Genomic DNA, 25760 nt, shown 5'->3' with positions numbered 1-25760 from the left:
GACTATATAAAATCGTGTCTCTAAAGGTTGAATAAGACGAGGGCAACGAACAAAGTAGAATCAACCCTAGATCTTCCTTATCATACTGAACCTCAATGGCCTCCAGTTTGAGAGAATTTTTTTAAACAGTGTTAAGTGTTCGTGCAGAGACGCACCTTCCTCCAAACGATGAGCATAAAAACGCTGCTTTATATGCAACTTGCTGGTTAGAGTTTTTGACATACATATTTGTTCCAGCCTCTTCCATAATGCAGCGACAGTCTTCTCCTTCATCACATCCTGCAAAATTTCGTTAGACAAATGCAGATGTAATTGTGTTAACGTCTTTCGATCCTTACGCTTATTCTCTTCATCCGTTAATGTCGAATGCATTTTATCTATCCCTAGCAGGGCATCCTCCAGATCCATCTGCGCAAGAATTGGTTGCATCTTAATCTACCACAACGCAAATCTGGTGTTGCGATCCAAAACGGAATTTCATACTTCAAAGACGCCATTACAGTGATCGAGATGAACAACCTGGAAGCTCTGGTACCAATTTGTAAAAATAGAATGTCGGTAATGACAATATATTGCAAAGAAAAGAAAAATAAAAATAAAGAACACACAGAATTTTATGTGAAAACCCTTTCAGGAAAAAAACCACAGGCAGATGAGAAGAGAATTCACTATGCCGAATTCGAATGATTACAAGAGAAGTTTCGACTACATCTATTTATACGTTGAAAAAACCTAATTCTAATCAAAATCAAATATATTATGCTAATAAATGCTAGATATATTATACTCATAAATACTAAATCTTCTAGAAAGAAGATATATTTTGTTTAACTTAACTTCCAAGCAATCTCTTAGAATTTGAGTCACACAACTCTAACAGAAATATTTATATTAAGAGTTTGATTGTAATTTTTTTAATAAAAAATGTATAAATCAATTCAGTTACATGAAAGAACAAATTAATCATTTTAGTTAAAATTTCATTCATTCTTCTTGTTAAAAGCGGGCGTGGTTGACAAAATAATTAAATAATTACACATAACGTGCCACGTGTCAACATAGAAATATAAAATTTTAACAATAAAAATAAATTTATTTTAAAAAATAATTTACTCTGTAATTTAATATATAAAAATTAGCAAAATTGAGTTTATGATATTTTTACGGAACAGACAGTGAAGTGGGATTCCACATTTTGATCCTCGGTGTTAATTAGTTTAATGTTGCACTAACTGAACTGTGATTGGACGTTGCAGCATTCCCATTTTATATTATACTATTTTCATTGTGTTTGATTTAAAAAAACAATTATATCAACATTTCATATTAAACGGAATAACAACGTATCTTTTATTGAAATCGACAGATATTCAAATAATTAGAGAGTTTCTTATTACAACATATTTAATTACATGCTCTGTAACATCATTCTAACTCCTCAGAAAATGAGGGACTTTTATTTTATTGTGTTTGATTTTTACGTTAACCATTTTCAATTACAATCCTTTTATTATAAGATATTAAAAATATTAGTTAATTCTTTAGGCTATTATAATGATTAATTCTTAAATCAATAATTTATAAAATGCTGAAGGAAATTCGAATAATTATGTCCTCTCTTTATTAATTATATATTGCTTTAATTATCCCATCTTTTCTTGTCTAATATTGCCTTTGGCTGGTTTCATGTTATTCCCTTTTCCTTAATAAAAAAAAGCTTGCCACTGTATCACTATCTCAGATTCTTCATCTCTTTCACTTACATAAAACGAACGGTTCCTTATACTTCCACTTCCACATCTCTACTATTTCTTCCTTTTGTTTCTTCATCATCGATCGTCTTCCTCACAAAAGCAATTAATCCAACAAAACCATGGAAGAACACTACGGTTATCATTCATCGGTTGTTTACCCCATGGAGACAACCCAACCGGAGAACGTACTCAGTTATCTTCCTGTTGTAAACTACTCGACTCAGCCACCTGCCTTTGAGGAGCACGTGTTTGGGTTATCTGGGTCGTCACCTGGGATATCCGATGCTGATTCAGTGATTGCTGAGATTCCAAGAGCTGGTTTTGAAGATGACCGGGTTTCAAGTACTGCTATTAGGGCTAAAATTGCCTCTCACCCTCTTTACCCTAAACTACTTCAAGCTCATATAGATTGCCACAAGGTAGATAATTAATTCAACATAATACTATTTGTTTGGATGCTGAGGAAGAAAACCCCTCGTTCGTATATCTACCGTGAATTTTACAAGGCTAACTAATTATAACTCCTAATATATCTACCTCGTTTGCAACAAAATTATAGTTACTTTTGGCAGTTTAGATTCTGCTAAGCTTATGAATTCAGGTTTGGTTTCAGTTTAATAAGTTTACTCTTAATAATTATATTATATGAGCTTTAACACTTGCATGTGCTCTTCTTCTTGCTAAATTTTTTTCTCTTATTATATAATAATACCAGTACTTCTTAGCTCTAAACATGCATCAACTTTCCCGCCGTCTTTAGGATTTCTATTCCTCTTATTCTTTTTTGAACTTGTTGATTATAGTTTCATTTTATAGCTTGAATCATCTTGTACAATAGTTCAGTTTGCAAGCAAGAGATTAATTATTTTTCTTATACTAATTTTCACATGATGTAGTTGGGAACACCGCCGGGGATAGCGACAATGTTAGATGAAACGGGCGGAGCCGGTGAAAGAGGCTTAGACTTAGTTCCGTGCAGCGTGGATGCGGATCCCCAGCTTGATCACTTCATGGTCTTCCCTTTCCTTCCTTTACTCTCAAAAACCATCCATCTATTTTCAGGCCTTTGTTTGAATCCGTGACTTGAAATTTTTTGAAGGAAACTTACTGCGAAATGTTGGTGAAGTTCAAATCAGATCTGTCAAAGCCATTTGATGAAGCCACCACGTTTCTTAACAATATTCAAGTGCAGCTTTCTCATCTCTGCAATGGTAATTATTAACTACTATACTATTTTCTCAAGTAGCATTAACTTAATTATTATATATGATGAAGATCAGTTTCTTTCTTATTTTATTCACTTTTGCAGTATGTTTCAGTTTTCGATTTTTCTATACCAGTTTGTTGGTTTTTGTGCTCTTCTTTCTTTTCTTTTTCTTTCTTTATTTTAAGCATCCATCTTGCTAAGTTGTGCCTGTTATTCTACCATGTGTAAGGAGATCTCCCAGTTACATGATGTCATATAGGCGCAAGTTAGTAGAAAAACCTAGTGCATTTTAGCAGCCTGCCTTGAATGAACTCAAGGAATATTGAGCTGTTTTCTTTAGCTAAGGCTACTTTTTTTTCTTTTAATTTTGTTCAAGTAAATAAATGTTTCTAATTTTCAAAATATGCCTGTTCATTACCAGTGATAATTAGAAACATATTTTTCTCGGATTTGCTTCTAATAGTGCTTAAAAATAAATAAGAAATGTCTTAAATTTATTTTTAATTTGATATCTAAGTTCAATATTGTTTCTATTATTTAACCTTGCAGAATTAATTACTTGTATATATCTATGATGTTTAATAATAGTGTAGTTTAGTCAATAAACTCTTGACTTAGTAGTAAGAATATCATGTTGTAGGCATGAAAATTTGGATTCAATCTAAGTAACTCCATTCTCCACTCCTAATTGTTAAAAAATAATATCAAAGTCTATCTCCAATTCTGACCGTGAAGGCTACCTTAGATTATGGGACATACCGTATGTGTTTAATTAAGATAGTTGCTAATTTTCCTAGATGATCATAACAAGTTCAACTAGGATGTTAAACACTTTCCTGTACATGAAGGGCTTATATTATTAGTTAGGGTGTTGTGATTGTATTTAGTCTCTTACTAGCAAATACAGAGACAAGATTAATCGTCCTATATGTATGGTAATGGTTGTTCATTTTTTAATATAATCAGTAAGTATGAGAAGGGAAACGGGTTTTCTTCTTTATATTTTATGGTTACTCCTAACCGCATTTTGCTTTATACTGCATTCAAAAGGTGAAAATTTCTACTTTGAAGTTTTTCTTGCTAACGAAATATAGAGTGCATAAGCTGAGGCATTCGTTGGCTCATGGAATACATCTTTTTTACTAGGACAAACATGCAACCCTCAAGTAATTATGAAATATTGTCCGAGAATGCAACTCTTAAATGATTATCACACATTAATAGCCATTACAAACATTTTCCCCTTCTTATTTAGTTCCAATATTGGTGGAGCATCCTAAAATAAAACCACTAATAATACCCCCGTCCCCCCTTTTTATTTTATGGGATAGTTTAGCAATTATTTGTTTTTGCTGTGTAGGCACATGCATATGGTTCTATCACTTGCTTCATTTTGCTTTATAATTGTAATGGCAGTGTCCTATTATGATGTCTCAGTTTTGTTTGATGGTGCAGTGCATGAGCTGCACTAGTACTGTAAAGATTGGTCTGGAACTGGTAAATGTTTCCTTGTACTTAAAACGAATAGATTCAGGCAGCTTTGTGGGGTATAAAATGAAACCAGACGTAAAAGAAACCGCCCTTTCTCTATAAGCATCCTCATCATCTATTCTATACAGATAGATCATAGATGACTAATAGAATCTTGTGATAAACACAAAATATCAACAGATCAAGTACCAAGTGTTAGGTTTCCAAAATATTGTTTTTGATTTTGTGGGGGAATTGATCCAATCTTCATTTCCTTTTAATTGAACTAGTTGATGCTGATTTACTACTTTTAAGGCTATTTTTGTTATTTAAAAAACAGTCTGTTGATAGTCTTTTGCACTTGGTACAGATAGACTTTGTCTCCAAAGTGTTTGTTTACTAATACTTTTTGTGTGGTCAAGGCGACAATGGCACCCATATTGTATTGTCTGAAGCTATTTTTAGCATCAGTTAAAGAGAAAGGTACTTTATTGCATGCTACTTTTAGTTGTGCAGCTCGGAGTTTATGGATTTGGTTTGAGTACGAGGATATGATGGGGAGAACTAGCAATAAATATATGTTATAGGAACAGGCATGCGTGAACCTAATAAAGTTCAATTCTTGAAACAACACATTCTGGTTGAAGCATATGATCGGTTAAATCTCTTGAAGCTCATTGGCAGGCTTTATGTACCTTCTCTGCTAATTGCATGATTAAGTGGTTCTTTGGGTTTTCTTTTGCGACATTAGGATCCCTTCACTACTTGCTTTTCTAGTGGATAGATACCACGCTGTAGGTGTGCACATGTTACCCTTTTAATACGCTTCGACTTTTGTTTTTCTTGGAGTATATCCATGTTTGAGACACATTTTCACATATGGGTATGCGATGTGATTTTCCGATGAATCGAAAAAATAATTAATCATATTATATTAATCATATATACTCATATTTAATATTCACATTTAAATTTAAATAATATTTGATATTCACATTTAAATTCAAGTAACATAACCCTTAATTCAAGTAACATTCAATAATTCAAGTAACATTCAATATGTTTTTGGTAAAGGGGATTAAGTATTAGTCATATATATATTTCCAAAACAACATAATTTACAAAATTATGAAGTGTAAGGATTTCCCTATTTTGCAAATTGGTAGATGTATTATATTGTTTTGTACAAATCTCAACATGCATTATGCATACGCTCAATTATGGTCATTTATGATTATTGACATATCTCAACATGCATTATGCTTTTAATCCATAATTCTCTTAATATTAATTGAACCTTTTTCCTTAAGGTTCTTTTATGCATTCTTGTCTATTTTTTGAGTTAGGGTTCCTTATCACACTTACACAACCATAAATGTATAGGAGATTAATAGGGGTTTTGAGTACTGTCACTCCTCCGGTAGTTTCTTTTATAACCCAATTTGCTGTATGTTATGCAACCTTTTCAGCAAGTTAGGAAAGACGACTTCCTTTTTTTCATCTCTGAGTGTATATATATTTGTTCTAGAAATGCCATTTAAGCTCGTTTGTGTTTCTCAGTAACACCAACTATACTGTTTATTTTCATAGATAAAATAGGTTGATTGATTTCGTGGGTTGCAGGGAAATTTGTGTCTGTTATGTAACAAGTGTACATGAGATTTTTTAGTGAAAGCAATGGTTTATTTGCATAAGTTTAGGAGGATATAATAATAAAAGAAAGCAATGGTTTGTTCCCTTGTTTTATTTAAATAAGTTTTGAGGGACGTCATAAACTACTCTTACGATTGTTGTCCAAAGCTGAGTAGTTGCTTTTGCTTGGCATGGCATAGCAAGAGTTTTTGTACCAATAGGCAATAGTATTACTATAAATGAGTTAAGAGTGGTATACAATAGTACCAGGGCTATCTACAGCTTTATTTTATATATGTATGATAATTTTTCATGCCTTCATATATTTCAGTTGTCAGGCACGAAATGAAAATAAGGTCATGTCTCGTGTCATTGTTTGGAGGTCGTAAGAATCTCTCTCTGACTCATCCACTCAACCAATTTGTTTTCTTTTCTGAGAACAGTCATGTATGAAATGTTTTTCTTTTAGATCATTGGTCTCCTGCATCAGCATATTAAACCTTTCTTTTTCTTTTATGGCATGCCCATTTTATAAACTGAACTTTTTAGCTGAAAGATGGGAGATATTGTAACTACTACTGGTACCCACTAAAGCTTTAGAGGAGAACAAAGTAAATAATTGAAAAGAGGCGAAAGGAGGAAAGATGATCCCCCCGCTGTTACCGCTGCAAATTGCAGTAGCCAATTCCTTAGGTTACAGAGGAAAACGTCGACATAGTAGCCCCATGCCATGCATCTCCTGGGGTAAGAAGAAAAGTTTACCCATTTCCCTATGATGTGGGAATTGTCAAGCTGGCTGGCTGCTTAATAAAAGCATTACTTAACTTAAACATAGGGTTGAACTTTCTGTCTCAACTGAAAACTCATGACTGAGAGAGTGTTTGACAGAAGCTTTGAAGTTTGAAATACCAAAACTCCAAAAGCAGTGCGTGCTTTGCGGGTTACTAGTTACTACAGCACTGCACTGCACGGTGCACCGCTCTCTCCTGCTCTTTTCTTTTCTTTTTTATTGTACCCTAACTGTCCCAGAGCTGTGTAAAAATAATTCCACTCTTAGCTCTGACTTGGATACGACCTAACTTAGCCTGCATCTTTTTATCTTCCCCCTTCCTCTGCAGTTTTTCTTATCTAGACAATGAAAAAGTAGGACATGGCATGGATTCTTGCCCCCCTCCATGTGGTTTCTGTCTTCAGCCTCATTTGGGTTTGTCTTTTACCTACAAAGTAATAATGGACCTTTCTATTTATTTATTTATTTGGTTTGCTTTTGATGGACTTGGGCCTCCTAGTGTGGGAGCTGTGAGATTGCACTTTTTTGGGTTTTTGCCATTTAGCCTTTTTTGATAACTTAGCTCACATTTTGTTAGAGTTAGGGGAAGGTTTATAACAATGCTTGAATGTGTTTAGTTTTGTTTCCTAGTGGAATTTAAGCTGCACGACTGTTTATTTTTTTTTGTTGTTGTTGGTATCTTAGAATGTTTTGTTTAAATGAGAACATGTTATATAGTGGTGCCTCTTGTGGGGGTAAGCTTTGTGCTGATTTGATCATCTACAGGGTCATCGGAAGAAGACTTAAGTGGAGGTGAGATGGTACCCCATGGTTATCACAAAAATGGAGACCCTCAACTCAAAGACAAACTCTTGGAGAAATATAGTGGTTATATTAGTACACTTAAGCATGAATTTTCAAAACACAAAAAGAAAGGCAAACTACCTAGAGATGCAAGGCAAATATTGCTTCACTGGTGGGATCTTCACTATAAATGGCCATATCCAACGGTAAATCCTTGAGACTTCATTTCATTTCATGGATTAGTGTTTAATAAATCCAATTAGAAAAATAAAAAAAAATCATTGTTAGAAATTCAATCACACAGGAAGCAGACAAGGTTGGTCTAGCTGAAGCAACAGGACTGGACCAGAAACAGATAAACAACTGGTTTATAAATCAAAGGAAACGACATTGGAAACCATCGGGGAACATGCAAATCGCAATTATGGACAATTTATATGGACCGTTTTCCATGAATGTATAAGGTGGGATTCGCACTGTATATTATTCATCCTCAACTTTTATGTTTATCAAAACGTTTCAACGTGTATTTTAATTGGTGCTCTAGTCTGGCTTCATTCCAACTGAAATTAATAATATTTGTGATAGACAATATTCTTCTATATTTGTCCCTTTTCAAAATGGATCAAATTAAGAGAATTTGAAAAGCTCAAATTCTGTTGTTGAGATATATAGTATTCCAGAATTCTAAGGTCCAAGTTGCAATTATGGATGCTAAAAAGTGAGGTTTGCTACATTTGACCACATCTGAGTTGACACCAAACCTATTATTTTGGTTATGTATTGCCTGTATATACATATGCAATCTTTGTTATTTCCAATTAAGGATGGCAGGAAAGTATATATGACAATTATACATGGAACTTTTGTGTCCAGTGGGACTCATACATCAATCATTAAAAACCAGAGCTATGCTATGCTCTCCTGTCAATTACTTATTTCACTAAGGAAATCATCAAGTGTGATTAGTATAAATTTTCCGAGAAAAAGAGCACTTAAAGATGTTATAAGGTATGTAGCAGAGTTAACTTTCTGTACTTAAATCAGGGAATTAGTTGTTGTTTGCAATTTGAGAGGGTAGCAGCAAGCATTCACTTGTGAGAGTAGGGGCAAGTGGCAGCTGCTGCTGGTGGGCCTGAAACTGTCCCTTTGTTCCTTTTTCTTCTTTTGGGTATGAGCAATTCCTGTGCTGCAGCTGATATAGTTGAGCTATTGTCAGGTACTGCTGCTACTTTTCTCCGTCAAATACTGAATTATTCAATAACTCCATTCAGTATTTTTCGAAATATCCTCCCCCCCCCCAAAAAAAAAAAAGGGATATACGCAAGAGATATGGGCTGAAAGGATCTGAGAGTTTGTCCTAGTGGTAGTAGGTTGAGCTTGAAGTACTTTTGGGTTTCTGTTGAAAACTTCAATACACCCTATACTAGAGAGCATCAGGGCTTAAGGCCTCTTCTTGCACATGATTTGATTGGATAGTTGGCTAAGCCATGTATGTTTGCCAGTTGTTCCAAGTGTTGGTCCTCTTGGATAGCTATCATATTGTCTGCTAGTTATTGTATTTTATCCCATTCTCAAGATATTAATAATGTTTCACCTAACCTATGGTGTTTTTATTATTATTAACACTTCACTTGTTGAATATAGCTTGCTGGTTTGCCCTGTTTTGTTTCCATCTGATACGAGTCCCATTTCTTCATTGTAAAAGTTATTCTCATCTTTTTGGCATGTGTGATACATATTCTCTCTGTTCTACTTGTGACAGAGTGATGGGAGAAGAATGGAAAGGCCAAATCCAAAAGAGATAATGTATTTGAGGTTGAGCTTCAATAACCCTTCATCTTATTTGAAACTGCTGCTGTATTTGTCAATTTTGCATGATGGAAACCCTCAATTTCACTTTTGTTTTCTTGCCTTTTTTCCTACTCTATTGTGGGGCCTGACTCACCAGAACAGACCAGACGACGCCTACACTTCGTTGTTCGTTAAACCCCCCTTTTTTCCTCTCTTAAATTCATTGCTGAAAGTGATGGTACCCTGAATCAGTTTCGAAAAGCAATTGCCTATTTTAAAATCTTGATTTCTGCGATATATGCCTATTTTCAAAACAATAATCTCGTTTTGCGCTTAGCTCAACTTTTATGAATCCAAATGTTATTATATGCTGCATGTATCCTGGTGTATATATTTAATTATTAATGTAAATTTTATGAAAAAGAATTGGCAAATGATCAACTTCCATTGAAGGAAAAATAATAAATTGCTTCTACTGAGTCAAAGTTCCCTATGTAAGAGGCAAAGTGGAGTACAAAATTCTTATCAACACTGACAAATAAATTCAAGGATGCAAACTGGAAAACAATATAGCATTGAATTCAATTCTACAAGTGATTATTACTATATAATTTCTTGAAAATTTTATACACTAATTCACACTGTTAACGCCTTCTTTTGACGTCAGCTCCCCATTATTAGGCTGTATGGCAAATACATTACTGAATTCACCATGGATATTCATGACAGTTTAATGTCTATTACATACCCAGAAATACATCAACAAAATTATAATTTCATTCACTAGGCCCCTCCTGACATCAAGACTTGTAACAGTAGGGAAACAGCAGTGAATAATTACTGTAGATGTGTGTGCCCTACTTTAGAACAAATCTTTGGGGGGGGGGAATCTCTCTTATCTCACGAAACACGACCTGACCTAGAGTGTCAGGTTCATGTGCATTGTGCTTAATCTGGGAAATTTATTAACCACTACAATCACTCACTTTCTAAAATCTCTTTCTTCTCTTTTCCTTGTATCTCCACCACATTTTTCCCACCCTTATTATCTATGATTAGTGCATTCATTTCTTTGTTTTAACGTTGTAGTTAGACCCCACCACAATGCCTCTTTTTTTCTAATGAAATCTAACCTCTACTTTACGTGTTTGAGACTTCAGTCTGGAGACTCTGGAGTCCCCCTCTGCAATGGGTTTCTTCAACATGTCATGTCTGATTTTGCTTTCTTTGGTATTTTCTGTTTTGAGTTTCAAAGGCAACTGTGATGATTCTCAGTTCACTTTAAAGTTCTTTAAGGCTCCTCATCCATTTTCACACCTCAACTCAGCCAAATTTGTATTTCAAGTTCTTGGAGCTGCCAATGTCACTTGCTCTGATTGTAGCATCACTTGCAAGGTTGCCTTCTTATGATTTCTACTTTTGCTTAACTCCACTTCTTGATTTTTTTGCAGTTTGTAATTGTATTCTATTTATCCAAGGAGTAGCCTGCTACAAAGTAGCATGAGATAAAAGGAATTGCCTTTTTTTTTTTTTTGGGATTAGTGGTAAAGGGGCCCTGAAATCCCTTTTTCTAAAGCTAATTCCTTTCATATTATGCCATGCATGCAGTTGGATGACGGCTCTGCTTCAGATTGTGGAGGTAGAAAGATATTGTACTCAGGCTTGCAAGATGGAAACCACTCATTTGGGGTCTGCGTTAATGGCTCTCAAGGAGCTGCCTGCACTAGCTATAATTGGACTGTTGGTTAAGAAACCTTCCTTTATTCTTTATAATTTGTAATCATCTTTTCTCCTATCTATCATAAATCTGTTATATAATCAACTTTGCTCATACCATGAAACTCTTCAAAGCATGGTTCAGCAGACTAGAAATGAAATGTGTTAGCCTCAAATTTTATTTTAAATCATCTCTGTTTGTTTTTTTATATTTAGATTGTTCAGCTATTCCAATATTGAATAATTATAGTGTCCTTAACTAAGTTCAATTGTACCTTACTTTTTGCAGACACAGTCCCTCCCACTGCATATATAACCTCATCAACACCTTTCACAAATGCTCTAAATGTTTCTGTAAATATTTCTTTCACTGAATCTTGTTCTGGTGGCGGAGGTTTTAGATGTTCATCTGTCAATGATTGCAATGTAAGTAGATGGCCTTAAACCTTTTAAATTTCTAAATTTTGTTGTTTTTTCTTCTCGTGCTTTGTGCATTTGTTATCGTTGTTTATCAGTGCACAACCCCCTTTGTTTTCCATCTACTAATTCATCAACAGCAATGTATGCTCACAAGGTCATTAATTTTGTTGTTGTTTTTTTTCCTCTTATCTAACACATCTCCTGGCAGTTGCTTGTTTATGGTGCTGGCCAAGTTGTACCATCATCGCTCACCGTTGTGGAGCCAAACCTCAAGTATTTGCTTCTTATGAGCATATCATCTGCTTCTCGGTATGGAAGACTGGTATTGGTAATGGATACGAATTTTTGCACTGATGCTGCTGGGAACCCTTTTGCTAGATCACAAAATTCTAGTTTCTATGTGCACTATGGCGAGTTTTCTTCTCTTGTTTTATTATTATTATTATTATTATTATTATTATTATTATTACACATTTAGTGTCTATAAATGTCATATTAAATTTCCTTCAAAACTATTCCTAAATTGTCTATATTTTCTAACTTCTAACTTCTAACTTCATGCTTACGGCTGGTCATATTTCGCAGATCAAAGAAATGTATTTGTTGATCTGAGGGCTCATGTTCCTGAGAAATTGCTTCAACTAAGAAGTGAAACTAGAACAATTCAGGCAACTAATAATTATAATAACCTTAAGGTGTACCTATACTTCTCAGCTCCTATTCTCAATTCATCAACAGAGATTCTAAGTTCTCTGAGCATTAGTAAGGGTACACTTCTTCCTATTACGGGAGAAAACCACGGGAATCGTAGATTCGGCTTTATGGTTAGTAAGTCAGTTCTAAAGTTACCTCACTTACCTAATTGTCTCTTTGACTCTTCATTAATGTAGATTCATGTTTTGCCTTTTTGTTTTTAATTTCATTGTTTCCGTTCAGGTTGCTAATATATCCAATATTGCTATAATAACAATAAGCTTCGATGCAAACTCTACAATAAGCAGACAAGGGACCCTGGTTTCTCCAGTTGCACCTGTTACTTTCCTTTACGGTACATGTTACAATTCTAAAGCAAATGATAAAGAAATTTCATATTTCATAGAGGATGAACTTTTACTTTTGAGTGTTTCCACATTTCTCTTCATTAAGGAGAGTTTTTCTATATTTCATGGAGTTAATTAACATTAACTGTGGATGATATTATTAATTAGATGTACAACTGCCTACTGATATGGATATTGATGTAATCTTTAGATTCTCAGAGGACTGCTGTGAGATTAAGCACAACATGTCGTATGAGGACACGAGAACACAACATACCAATTTCGATAAAGTTCATGAAGCCTGTTTTTGGATTTAATTCATCATTGATATCCATCTCCGGAGGTCGATTGCAGAGGCAAGAAATTACAGGCCTTTATGTACTGGTTTATGTAGGAAAATAAGGAACAGCTTAGAAAGAAACTTAAATTCAATAAATATGTACTTGTGCTCTCAGCTTGCATGTTATTGAAGGAAAATAAGATTGAAAATATGTTATTTATCAGCAATGGACTAACTTATTTTCCTTGCTTTGAACACGTTCCAGCTTCCATGAAATTAGTAGAAGCATATATGCAGCAGCAATACAAGCAGATGATGATGTTGTTTCTGTCAGTGTCCCTGAGAATGTAACTGGGGATGTTGCTGGAAATAAAAATTTGGCATCTAATGTTCTTCGAGTCAGGCACTGTATGGATTCTTTTCCACTTAATCTTTTCTTGTTACTAATTCAATCGGTCTGAAAATTTTAAATTCGTGAGGTTGTTGTGGCTGCTGAACATTTTTTGTCTCTCTAATCTAATGTCTGTTACACAAACTTTATGCAGATACTATACCCGTAATTTCTTCTGTGATATCCATATTTGTAACTGCCATTTTTTTGCTGACCTGTTTCACCGCTGGCCTTCTGACCATGTCAACTGCAAGCCTTCAATCGGTTGGGGCATTTTCAAGACCATCTTCATCTTTGTCTTCTGACCCTACAAGGATTCTCTTTGTAAGATACCTCACACTTCTCAGCTTTTTATTGTTCATCTCCACGCTACATAACTCGCCATGAAACCATGATGCATAACTCTTATGTGCCATACTAGAAGGACCATACAGATTTGGGTACTTTTCCTTCTATTTTCCTTAACCATACATAAGATTTCATGCCAACAAACATTTCCCCATGTTTTTAATCAGTCATTTATTAATTTATTAAGCTTCATGAGTTCTAGACCAACAAAAAGTTTCATGTATGGATTGTGGAGTAGAATATTGATGCTTTCTCATAATTAGCAAGTTAAAAAGTATATGTAAAAAAATGTTACCAACAATTTTATTCTTATGTTTTTCTTTTCTACAGAGAAGTGCATGCCACATTCAGATTTTTGCACTGTCTAGGTGGTTACCAGTAACATTGCCGGTGGAATATTATGAATTTGCAAGGAGTATAGAGTGGAGCATTCCTTATTTTAGTCTCCCATGGGAAACTGGGCATGTTCAGCCAGTCATGATGGGTTCAAGCCCCACCGGAACTTCAAATTCTTTCCTTTCCCGAACTTATGATAGGGTAATCTCCCGTAGTTTTCAACCGAACAAAATAGCAGCTGCAGTATATGGTTCACCACTTACTCCAGTAGAGTACAGATCATTTTTTGAGGTCAGAAATCACTGTTTTTTCTCATTATAAAATATCATAGGTTACAAGAACACCTTCAAGTAACAGATGTGCATTTAATTGAGCAGAGCCAAAGCATTATACCAGAAGCAGAATATATTTCGGATGGACTGCATTCAAATGGGTAAGTTGGTTAGCATTTTTTCTGTAGTGTATCGAACAAATTCTTCACTTTCTAAATGGATCTTGCTGAAAGAACATCTCAAATACTACTTTGGTGATTATGGATATATGTGCTTAATTAAACAATCCATGCCTTGTATCTGTGATTGTTCACATATTGATCATATATCCTGTTTATCTCATCTGAGTAGGTGGAGGAACTTTGATAGAAGCATGTTCTGGTTAGCTGTAATTGGTGGTAGTTTGATACTGTTGCATGCTTTTCTCTTTTTCATTCTCAAATACAAGAAGAGAGATTCCGAAAAGCAAGGGAGTTATGGAGCACTCATATTTCCTAGATTCGAGATATTTCTCGTAATTGTTGCACTACCTTGTATCTGCCAGGCTGCTGCTGCTCTAATTGCAGGTATCTTAATTAAAAACTTCCCCTCCACTGCTACATAGCTTTATATTTGCTATCCTTTACATTGAATCTTGTTTCAATACATCCTTGTTTCCTAATACCAAATCCTGTAGGAGGCAGTACTGATTTGCATCAATACTAAAGTGAATTCATGACATATTTACATATTGGTTATCTTAGTCGCTCATTTTGTGAACTTTTATGATTAAAGGAGGAACACCATCAGGAGTTGTAGTTGGCATTTTGTTACTTGGTGTTGTGGCTTTCCTACTGCTGTCATTATTCTTGTTCCTGTCGGTCGGAATTACATTTGGAAAGCTGCTTCAATACAAGGAAGTCCATCGAGAAGGTCAGCAATTTCACTGGTATCAAGAACTCATCCGAGTGACTCTTGGTCCTGGGAAAAGAGGCCAGTGGACTTGGAAAAATGAAGCCAACTCTGTTTATCTAACCATGTTTGGCCCTCTATTCGAAGATTTAAGAGGTCCTCCGAAATATATGGTCTCACAAATATCCGGTAGCAATCTCAGCAGGCAAGGTGGTCCTATCATTGCTTCAGATGATGAAACAGAAGATGCTGAAGCACCTTTTATTCAGAAATTGTTTGGAATACTCAGAATATACTACACCATGTTAGAATCTGCAAGAAGAGCTACACTGGGAATTTTAGCAGGTGCCTACTTGAATAATAATAACACCTCATCTAAGACTCCAATAATTATCTTGCTATGCCTTACCTCTTTTCAGCTATTCTTCCTTGTTCTGAAGAAGCCTTTCATAAAGAAAAAGGTACAGTTAGTTGAGATCATCTCTCTTTCGTGTGAGGTGGCCATGTTTGCTACTTGTTTCGTTCTGTTGGACAAGGAATTTTCGACTACAATCGGTATCTTCATGCTTACTTTATTCCTGATTGGGTTCTTAGCACAAATGAGTGCTGAAGGGTATGCTTTGTATGAACAAACAAAGCAACTAGACACCAGTGAGAACAAGTTCTTCACAGGTTTGAAAATAGCATCAGTCGGGTTTCTCCTATATTTCGTCCCTCAGAAACTGATGAAAAGCTTTGAGAGCACATTCCCAGTATTTGGATTATGCATGGATACAAGTACAACAGGTTTACCATGTGATAGGAACAGCAGCAGTTCAGAGAGAGCATGGCCAAGACAACTAAGGGAAATGGCAAAGGCTAGCTTTAGTAAAGATGGAAGCAAAGCTCCAACAGATCCTTCAAGCAGCAAAAGCAAATGGAGTGGATTGTGGGGAACAAAAAGGAGTGGCAGCTCTTCTTTAGATTCCTCTTTAGATTACAAGTCAAAGTCCAAATCAAAAGGGTTGTACAAAGACTTGGAAGCCATTTTTGCGTCCAACCCAAGAATGTAACCACTTGACTTTTTATATTTATATATATTGTATAGCTGAGACAACCCCATTCTTCAAACTCTTTTATTTGATAATTTAAATGGGACTTTTTTTCCGTTAATTGAAGGGGATAATCGAATATTTATACATATGATTACTGTTGGGGGTATATACGAACTGTAATCGCAAACTCTCCTTGCAAGCCCCCACTATAAGGCCTGCACGAACCCATTTGGTAGGGCCTAACAGGGTCGCGGGTAGGCGATTCAAATTTATCTAAATTTCAGATTAGTGATCATAAATACATAATAGGACAAGAGTTCATTTAGTTGAGTCAATCCATATTAGCTTCTTCAAGCTTTTTCATATATTTTATTTTAAAGTATATGAGAATTAATTATATTTTTAGTTACATATAGAGTTTATTTCTTTTTTTTCTATTCAGGTCCTAATTACAGATAATTTGTACACACCAAAAACCTCAAACTTGGGGGGGGGGGCGTTCCCTAAGCCATTAAGATGTTATTAATAATAAATACCATACACAGAAGAAGCTTCTTAAAACAACACCAGAAGAGGATAAAAAAATCAGACCCCCACACAAGCATCCCAACAAAAAACTTCTAAAAGTATAACGTAAGATTATACTTCAAACTCTTTTTCTTATTTATTTACAAAATGGTTTTCTTATTGATTTTACCTCTCTTGAATTAATAAAGGAACCAGCACTCATATCATATATGACTGTATATAAACCATAATTATTGATTACAAGGAAAAAAAAGAAGAGGTATATATATGTGTGTGAATTGAAGTTGCAAGCAAGGCAGTTTTCAGTGATAACCGAGCGGAGCAGGAGCTTCCTTCAGCTGACGTCCCTGATAATGTATATCCTACATACATACATACATACACCACAACAATTGTTATTTAGATATATTAACTAGCTAGGAATGGAGGGAAAAAAGAGTGAAATTTAGAGCTAGTGAGGATGTTAATTGATTACCGATGCAAAATGGTTAACATCACGGTGATGTGCCTCATCTGCCCTCACAGCCAAAACAACATCTCGCAGAGTGGAGTTAGGGGACAAGCGCCAGTAATCAATAGCAATAGGTGGAGCTGGCACATTTTCAATGTTACCATTGTCCAACTCCTTGAGGAACTCGGTGTAAGAGTGGATTGCTTCTTCCTCAAGGTATCCCACCACTCGATGGGCAAATTTAGGTGATATAATATACCCCAAGAAGTAAGCATTGAAGAATACACCTTGCACAGAAAATACAAGGGCACGTTCGTACCATCTAGGATCCGACACCTCCATGAATGTCATTAGGTGCATACGTTCATTCTCAGCCTCTTCCAACAGTGCTTTGATCCAACCTCCACTGTGTTCAAATCTCCTTAATGACTTGCAGTGTAATAGCATTCCTCCCACCATCCCTGGCACTGCTGCCACTGTCTCCAGCATCATTGCTCGGCAACCATATCTCCGCTGTACCAGTACGTAAAACATACATAATATTGTAATCATGTTCATGCGTACGTACGTAAAACAATATATATCAAGAAATATACTTGAAAGAAAAGATCTGTAGGCCATCTAAGAGATTTGACAGTCCAATAAGCCATTTTGTCAAGCACAGTCACCGGTGCGTGATGTTTCTTCAGATCTATTGACAAGTCTGCCCGGTATGTATCCCATGGCTGGAAAAAAGGGCCCATTGAAAAAAATTATATATACTATATATAAAAAGACTGTTGCACGAAAAAGACCAATTTATAGTACCCTAAAGCAGGTCCACTTCCATGGGGAGCCGTCCTCTTTGGACACCTTAGTTGGATCCAAGCCCCAATAACTGACGATCTCTTTGTCATCCTTGGCGGAGCCGCCGCCGCCGCCTACTGCTTGTTTCTTCTCCTGCTCCTTGTCACCACCACCTATGGCCGCCATAGAGCTCCTGCAGCGCACTCCAAGTCCAACAGCGGGAGCCTTCACCATGTCGTTGGAAAGGACCCCCCGTGTTGCTGCTGTGGAAAAGAATCGAGGGCTGACCATTGTAAACATGGAGCTGGCTAACCTGGTGTAACCACGACTCATCATCATCCTCAAGACTTGAAGATCAATAAAACAAGGTATCTTTTCTTGGTACTACGAAAGCTTTTTTGTTTCAACTAATTATTAGTATCACTTTGTAGGGTTTAAGTGAGGTTTATATTTGATATTTTGGTATTTTATATGGGGAGGGAGCATATAAATTAGGCAAAGATGTATGCGTACAGCTGTACTTTGAAGACGGACGTCTAAAGGTATCTTTGAAGTGGATGGTGATGCACTGGGACTATTAATTTTTTATTAACAAAACCGATTCTTCCTCAAATAAACATATGCGTTTCTTGGGGACCAAGTCCATTTGCGTGGGCATCAAGCGTTAGATATTTCCAATTTTCGAGTAATTTGTATATATTTAATAATTTAAAAACTACATAGTTACATCAATTTTTAAAAGTATGCAAATAGTCTTTTATCTTTTATTTTAATTTCAGTAAATATCTCGCTATAATTTTATAATTAGTTTATTTTATTTGAGTAATTCTTTTAGGTATAAATAGTCCGGTTAAATATACGAATACTCCTTATTTTTATCTAAATTGCAGGATTAGTCTTTTTAAGTTTATTGACGTTGTTGGTTTTCCTTTTCGCACTCTATTGACTTTAACGTTTTGTTATTTTCATATGATAAACTTAGTCCTCAATATCTATGTTTTTATCAATTTAGTTTTTTTAGTTTAATTTAACTATTGTTATTCTAAAATAGAATCAAATCGCTTTTTTAATAGAAATACTAGCTAAAACATTAATTTTTAATGATGTTATCATAACAATATGCATGATAGCCCACATATACATGTGACATGATATTATTGGTATTATATACTATGTCAACAAATACTTTAAATTTTCTAAAAAATATATAATAAAAATTAATAAAAAATATGAAATGCACGTAAGCTGTTATGTTTAAAAATTTAATATTTTAACTAATATTCTCTAAAAATTAATAATCTAACTCTTTTTAAAAAATTGATGGTCAAATTTAATTTTTTTAAATATTAAAACAACTAAAAGAAAAGTTCAATTGATAAAAGATTTTTAATTGGTAATATAATATTAGTATCCGAGTGGAAGGTTATTGAGGCCGGCCCAACACATCTCTAATTGGAACCAAGCCCACCGCATCTGCTTTATTGTCAACTATAATAATGGTGGTGATTATGAAATAAATAGTGAAAGTTGAGAGTTCTGTTTGTTGCATCGACCGTCTCAACTCTGTGTCTTGCCTGACAAAAGCTGACCAGCTGGAAACTCCAATCGCTGCCACCAAATTCCATATTTGATAGTTGGGACACCTAGTCTCACCGTTTAAGACACCCCACCAAGCCGGTCCTAATATAAAACAGCCATGGGTTCCCTTCTAAGCTCCAACAGGTTAAGCCAGGAAGATACCCAAATGGCACTTGACAAGGTCAAGCACATCGTTTCCTCCACCCCCGTTGTTGTGTTCAGGTACCCAAGTTCCGATTCCTTTAAACTTCTTCAATCATGAATTGAATACTGCTATATATGGTTACGTTTCTTCAAATTTTGGGATTTCTATTTCTAATCTATAACTTTGCTTCTGTTGCAGTAAAACCTATTGTGGGTATTGTAATAGGGTTAAGCAGCTGTTTGCTCAGTTAAAAGCTTCTTACAAGGCCATTGAATTGGATCAAGAAAGTAAGCCAACTATCTCTTAAACAATTATATTTTTAACTACTGCTGTTGTTGTAAAAATCTTTTTTTTTTTTTTGGAAGGTGATGGTGGTGAAATGCAAGCAGCTCTGGCAGAGTGGACTGGGCAGAGGACAGTACCTAATGTGTTCATTGCAGGAACACATATTGGTGGCTGTGATTGTAAGCCCAACTTTGCCTTGCTTTGCTTGTTGGTTCATGTCATGGTTTCTAGTTAACTCATAATCCTGAAAAAAGTAAATTGCAATTGTTTTTATTTTGGGTTATAATATTAATATTACTCTTTTATTTGTTGCAGCTGTTATTGCCAAGTATCAAGCAGGTCAGCTTCTGAACCTCCTCTCAGATGCTGGTGCCATGACTGTCGATCTCAATGCCTGACACCAAACCTTTCTGCACACAATAAATAGCAAAGCAATTTTCTTTGCAGTGGAACCATACCAGACTTCATATCCCTTTTCAATACATAATGTTTCTACTTAAAACTGCTTCAATAATGATATGCAACAATTTGGTACTTGCAGATTGTTAATTTGGGTAATTTATTATTATTCCACACTTAAAAAGAAATTGTTTCAAGTATATTTCATGAAAAGAAAACTTGAGAACAATCTAGCAAAGCAATAAAACAGGATATAAGCCCAAAGCCTTGCAACCAAATTTCTTTATCTGGTATATTCAAATGTTCCACTGTTACATGGTGATCCCATAAAGTTCCTTTTAAAGTCTGAGATTTGTGATGAATGTGGACCCAAAGTTTCCAAAGCTTTTACTGTACTGTAGTTTTTTCATTCACTTTCTGCATTGAAGAAGAAGAGAAGATGAGGCGTAGTTGCAAGCCCAAAAAGTAAAGCACTATGGAGGAAAGTTAAAGTGGTTTCACTTACATTGGAGATATCTATCCATGAATTAAGCGTATTTAGAGCTTTTCCTGATGATTGTGTCTCACGAGCCAATGCTACCCCTTCAGAAAGTGATTTCACATGACCACTCACTAGGAGAGCTGCTGCTGCATTAAGGATCTGAACAATGAAGATTTTGCTTTTGTATCAGAATATCGTCTCAGCGTTTACGGAATGCCATTATTTTATATTAAAAGAAAAATAATGATAGGCATGCAAAAAAGTACACGTATAGGCACATAGACAAAAGAAGGAAAAGAAGTTATTTACAAGTGCCTCTGCAATGGGCCCACTCTCCCCCGAAAGAATACGCTTCAACACATCCGCATTGTAGTTCTTGCCACCACCTCGCAGGTCATCTAGAGTACAACGAGGAATGCCAAATTCCACTGTCCAAACATTGTATTTTCTTAGCACAACTTGATCAGTATATAAATACAGCAGTTTCAAAATCTTGTGTATCATTCAATAAAATACATCTATGGTCTCAATAAAGGAAGGAAGAAAACATCATGAAATACAAACAAGATCTTACATGGATCAAATGAGAACTTCTCAATTTTTTCTGGAGTGACATCAAGGACTCGCCCTGGCCCTGTATGGATGGATATATGTTGTGAGATTGTAATGATTTAGATATAAGGAACAGCAAGCAAAGACGACATGAGCCGATGATTGAGCCGAGGTAAAGGAGTAATAAAATGAAGCTTACCAAGGGGACTCATTTCATCTAAACCCTCTGAGTGCACAACTAATGCTCTTTTCATGCCAAACCGTTGTAGTGCTTTGGCCATTTTGAAGACCTACAGTCACAACTCATCTCAGTGATGAATTCAAAGGAGCAAACTATCAAATTACATAACAATGCAAGTACTTTAACATATGTCTTTAACTCTTTCGAGCAACATAGTTAAACATAAGATCACATGTATAGCACCACTCCAGTTTTAATGTGCTCAAGCAACTATGCATGTATTACTATTTTTCCTTTGTAATATCAGCAATTACTTTTATTATCAGGAAGGTTAATGGACACAATCGTGGTTACAATATCTACAACTCAAGTGTTAAGTTTTGCTATTGAAAGATTAGACAATCGATATATAGTACAGGATATCTTTCTTCAGCCTGAAAATAAAGAGATTGATGTTGAAACACAAAACCTGTGGCAACTAAAGGTTCGTATATTGGAGTACATTTTCAAAATAAAAGAGGAACATTGGAGACAGAACCCTAAATTATACACGTATCTTTAATCAAATATTGATCAGACAGAGAAAATCACATGGTACCAATTGCAAAATCAAGATATAATTTTGTTGGGTTTGCATGACAGGAAACTACGTTGATCTAAGAACCAAAAATGAACTCAAACATTATCAGTATATTATTTTAGTAGAATATTACAATTCCTAACATATTCTAATATTAACAAAGAACCTTTAAACATAACCAAGGAAAATAGGCAACGATAAGGACATGAACCGAGGATTTGCCAACAGAAAGACATTTTAGCTAAGGTTCAACCAATAAGATGTTTAAGCCAGCAAAGACACAGCTAACTCCTTGAGCCTTTAATCTATCCACAAAATAATTCCCAATCCAGCAATTGTATCACAATTCAGGGACAGGAAAAGCAGGGAAAGGCCCATTGCTAAAAGGTCAGGGAAGTGTAGTAAAGAAAGTCTGTTTTATAGAACCTGAATGCAAGTTTGCAGGCTTGCAATGGAAATGGATTCAGTTTGGTCAAATGGAACCAATTCTTGAAAACTAGGCTCACTTGCAGATTGATAGCATCACTCTAACAGTAAGTAGAAGATTCAGATTCAAAGTGATCATAGTGGAAACAACCAAGGACAATATCAATGAAACTGTAAATAACAATAATTTATTATACCCAATCTATCCATGAAACTTTGTAATTTTTTTCCAAAACTTATTATATTCAAAAATAAATTAAAAACAAAAGTAACAAAGCAGATTCCTAAGTGAGTAATTATTTCTTAAAATTAGAAAAACAGACCCAAATACCCCCCCCCAATTTATTTCTTATTATAATATGAAAGTGATTTCTATGTAATTTTCTTCACTGAGTTGGTGTCACTTGAAGTATAGATACTAATTCAAGAAGGAAATAAAAATAGTTTTTTGGTAAAGAAAAAATCAATACACTAGAAATCTTTACTTTCTTAGGCTGCAAGGAGAGAGAGCAAAAGAGAGAACTTTTAAGAATGCTATAAGGCGCAAAGAACACGTACTAGATCTTCATGATAAACACCAACAACAGCAAAAGGTACTCTTGCAGGGTTCAACATAGGACCCAGTACATTGAACACAGTTTTAATTTTCAGCTTCTTTCTAACACCGCTCACAATCTTCATTGCTGGGTGATATTTTGGTGCCATCATAAAACCAATTCCTGCTTTATTCACACAGCTCACTACTCCCTTCAAGAAATAGAAAAGAAAAATTCAATGCCATAATAACATCTGTGAAGGGTTATATTTAAGATATTTGGTACAGTTACATTCATTTAATTCAGTGGGCCAGCTACTTAATGCCTTTATTTTCCACTTACATCTAGAAGTAAAAACCAACCAAACAAATTTGCAGCATGGACAACATAAAAACCAACCAGTCATGATATTAACTATTGACACCCACGCAGAGTTCTGGTAGAAGGTAATAGTAGATGGTAGTCCTTAAAAGTTTTTGATGTGTATGTTGTGTTGCTCGATAGGAACAAAGAATCTTCATAAATTCTCAACAGTAGGCCATAAAAAGCGTACATCAATTGGACCCAAAGATTGAAAGTAAGCATTAATTTGTAAAGTAACATTTCCATTTCATAGCAGAACAGACAGCGTTAAAACTGAAAGCTTAACAGGTCATACAGAATAGGCTCTTTTTTGCAATTATATTAAAACATGCAGGTTGTTCTATTAAAAATTTTGAAAAGGAAAAAAACAGAAGCAGTAATTAGGTACAACTTTAAGAAACATTATGTGATATTGAACATTCCAATAGAATTCTCTATCAGATTATCCATCAGTTGACTATGGGCAACGGTTACTACTGCAACCAAGTATAAGTTTGCAACACCTAAAGAGTAGAATTCCTATAAAAAAAATTTCAAACTAATTAAGAAACAAGAATAGTTAAATAATTTATCAAACACTTTCTACACAATAACCTGACAAGCATTGTATAGAAAAACTTAGTACTCCCCCTGGAAGAGCTTTAACAGTTCTCACCAAGATGCTTTTACATTGAACTAATGACAAAAGAAACAGAAAACAAGGTATGCCTCCAATGATAAAAAAAGGCACGCTAAAAAAACTTGCGGGACCTAATCCTAGTATGACAATATCATTAATGCAACTATAATGCTATGGTTAAAAAGGCACCAACCTCAGGGTCCAAATCAAGAATTATCCCCAAAGCTTCCAATACATCAGCACTTCCACAGGCAGAGGAACTTGATCTATTCCCTTGCTGTAGCACAGACACAAGCAATAAGTATGACAATGATAGTACGACAATAAATGTTGCATTAATAGACCCAACAAGGAGAAAGAAAGAATGAGAGAAAATGGATTTAAATTGAGTAATTGTCAGTGACCTTGGCAACTTTTGCACCACAAGCAGCAGCCAATATTGAAGCACCCGTTGATATATTCACGGTGTTCGCTCCATCACCACCCGTTCCAACAATGTCAACAGCATCATTTAACCCTTCTACCTTCCAAGCATGCTTTAACATTGCCCTCGCCAATCCCACAACCTTAGATGTCACAGCCAAGTAATATGTTAACTGATCACACAAAATTGTCCAAAAAATTCACTTAAAAAAAGGGTGTAAAAAGGAACTAACTTCTTCAAAAGTCTCGCCTTTAGCCCTCAACAAAACAAGAAAAGCACTGATCAAAGCCTCATTAGCTTCGGTTAACAAAAACTCAAGAGATGCCTCAGCCTCGGACTCCGTTAAATCAACTCGATTAATCAAACACTCAATCAACTGAAACGGTGAAAACCCAATATATATATCAACATTTGATTTTCCCAAACAAAAATGAGCACCATAAAATCTTCTCACCTCGTTAATTGAACCAACTGATGAACTTGAGTTTCCACGAACAGTGGGCAGAGCAGATACAGAAACAGAGTCAGAAACAACTCTGAAACGACGCCGGTTAGAGAAAGGGACAATTGTTGCGGTACTACTATCGAAAAGTTTAGTTAAAGGGCGGCTGTTGTGAGTAAATGAAGAGAAAGAAAATAAAGAAGACTGCTGTAGAAACACTGTTGTCGCCATTGCTCTTGAACCCAGAAAATTTTAAGTCAAATAAAAACCCACCACAAAGATTGACTATTTATTATTTGAGAAAACTATAGTGGAATTGAAATTGGCAATGGAGCAAATATATAGGGAGAAAATCATGAGTGGGGATTAAGCTAATTATTAAATATGCACCATAAATTAGACAATTTTTTTGCCGCAAATGGAGCATCAGAATTAGAAATAAGAAGGGGCTTCGGTTTGGGGTTGGTGGAGGGTTCAGTAATTTTTAGTTTTTTTTACAGCGCGGCAAAATTAAAATACACCCGAAAAAACCTGAATCTATTCGCCGCCTAAAACTAAAGTGGACAATTTTACCATACCGCTCCACGTTTATGATCTTACTTTCATTAATGCATACAAGCATTATCGGTACATCAATGAACAAGAAAAGCATTATTGCTCCATCACCATTTTGATTTGCCTTTCTGCCATTTCCTCACTTTCTATCCGCATATTATTTTATTGAAAGCTCATTATTAAATTTTAATAACATATACATATAATAAAATAGTATTTGATTTATGAATTTAAGGTAAGAGAGGTAAATATTAAAATTATATATTTATTT

At 35.1% G+C, this 25760-nt stretch overlaps 5 protein-coding genes across 9 annotated transcripts; 3 read left to right on the top strand and 2 right to left on the bottom strand.

Moving 5' to 3' along the window:
• The first annotated feature begins 1687 nt into the window (after window positions 1-1687).
• Window positions 1688-8238, top strand: LOC107939788 (homeobox protein knotted-1-like 6). 2 transcript variants are annotated; one of them, XM_041107833.1, is made up of 5 exons: window positions 1688-2173; window positions 2651-2767; window positions 2854-2965; window positions 7619-7842; window positions 7925-8238. In XM_041107833.1, the coding sequence occupies exons 1-5, from the start codon at window positions 1874-1876 to the stop codon at window positions 7964-7966; spliced, it is 795 nt and encodes a 264-aa protein (XP_040963767.1). In that variant the 5' UTR covers window positions 1688-1873; the 3' UTR covers window positions 7967-8238. The 2 variants fall into 2 exon arrangements, with proteins under 2 accessions (XP_040963767.1, XP_016728650.1); XM_016873161.2 differs by having other exon boundaries at window positions 1695-2173; window positions 7941-8238.
• A 1955-nt stretch (window positions 8239-10193) lies between these two features.
• LOC107939803 (uncharacterized) lies at window positions 10194-16212 on the top strand. Of its 2 annotated transcripts, XM_016873184.2 has the most exons (13): window positions 10194-10825; window positions 11039-11174; window positions 11436-11572; window positions 11775-11976; window positions 12152-12390; window positions 12503-12614; window positions 12818-12962; window positions 13152-13294; window positions 13432-13601; window positions 13956-14252; window positions 14339-14394; window positions 14585-14799; window positions 15008-16212. In XM_016873184.2, exons 1-13 carry the CDS (start codon window positions 10619-10621, stop codon window positions 16174-16176), a joined length of 3228 nt encoding a protein of 1075 aa, XP_016728673.1. In that variant the 5' UTR covers window positions 10194-10618; the 3' UTR covers window positions 16177-16212. The 2 variants fall into 2 exon arrangements, with proteins under 2 accessions (XP_016728673.1, XP_016728674.1); XM_016873185.2 differs by lacking the exon at window positions 10194-10825 and having other exon boundaries at window positions 11064-11206.
• Window positions 16213-16790: 578 nt separating this feature from the next.
• On the bottom strand, window positions 16791-18540 carry LOC107939782 (ubiquinol oxidase 2, mitochondrial). Of its 2 annotated transcripts, XM_016873154.2 has the most exons (4): window positions 17945-18516; window positions 17734-17862; window positions 17162-17650; window positions 16791-17048 (listed from the first exon to the last, which is right to left on the bottom strand). In XM_016873154.2, the coding sequence occupies exons 1-4, from the start codon at window positions 18260-18262 to the stop codon at window positions 16989-16991; spliced, it is 996 nt and encodes a 331-aa protein (XP_016728643.1). In that variant the 5' UTR covers window positions 18263-18516; the 3' UTR covers window positions 16791-16988. The 2 variants fall into 2 exon arrangements, with proteins under 2 accessions (XP_016728643.1, XP_016728644.1); XM_016873155.2 differs by lacking the exon at window positions 17734-17862 and having other exon boundaries at window positions 17945-18540.
• An 817-nt stretch (window positions 18541-19357) lies between these two features.
• On the top strand, window positions 19358-20465 carry LOC107939805 (glutaredoxin). Its single transcript, XM_016873188.2, has 4 exons — window positions 19358-19723; window positions 19845-19933; window positions 20012-20110; window positions 20247-20465. The coding sequence occupies exons 1-4, from the start codon at window positions 19620-19622 to the stop codon at window positions 20327-20329; spliced, it is 375 nt and encodes a 124-aa protein (XP_016728677.1). The 5' UTR covers window positions 19358-19619; the 3' UTR covers window positions 20330-20465.
• Window positions 20466-20507: 42 nt separating this feature from the next.
• Window positions 20508-25490, bottom strand: LOC107939804 (anthranilate phosphoribosyltransferase, chloroplastic). Of its 2 annotated transcripts, XM_016873186.2 has the most exons (10): window positions 24947-25490; window positions 24725-24868; window positions 24473-24634; window positions 24262-24345; window positions 23109-23297; window positions 21563-21653; window positions 21386-21445; window positions 21121-21239; window positions 20836-20970; window positions 20508-20747 (listed from the first exon to the last, which is right to left on the bottom strand). In XM_016873186.2, exons 1-10 carry the CDS (start codon window positions 25163-25165, stop codon window positions 20718-20720), a joined length of 1233 nt encoding a protein of 410 aa, XP_016728675.1. In that variant the 5' UTR covers window positions 25166-25490; the 3' UTR covers window positions 20508-20717. The 2 variants fall into 2 exon arrangements, with proteins under 2 accessions (XP_016728675.1, XP_016728676.1); XM_016873187.2 differs by lacking the exon at window positions 23109-23297.
• Window positions 25491-25760: the final 270 nt, after the last annotated feature.

This window comes from Gossypium hirsutum, chromosome D12, assembly GCF_007990345.1.
Source record: "Gossypium hirsutum isolate 1008001.06 chromosome D12, Gossypium_hirsutum_v2.1, whole genome shotgun sequence".
NCBI classification, from domain to species: Eukaryota; Viridiplantae; Streptophyta; class Magnoliopsida; order Malvales; family Malvaceae; genus Gossypium; species Gossypium hirsutum.
Note: the sequence above shows the minus strand (reverse complement) of the source record. Positions and strands in the feature narration are given on the sequence as shown.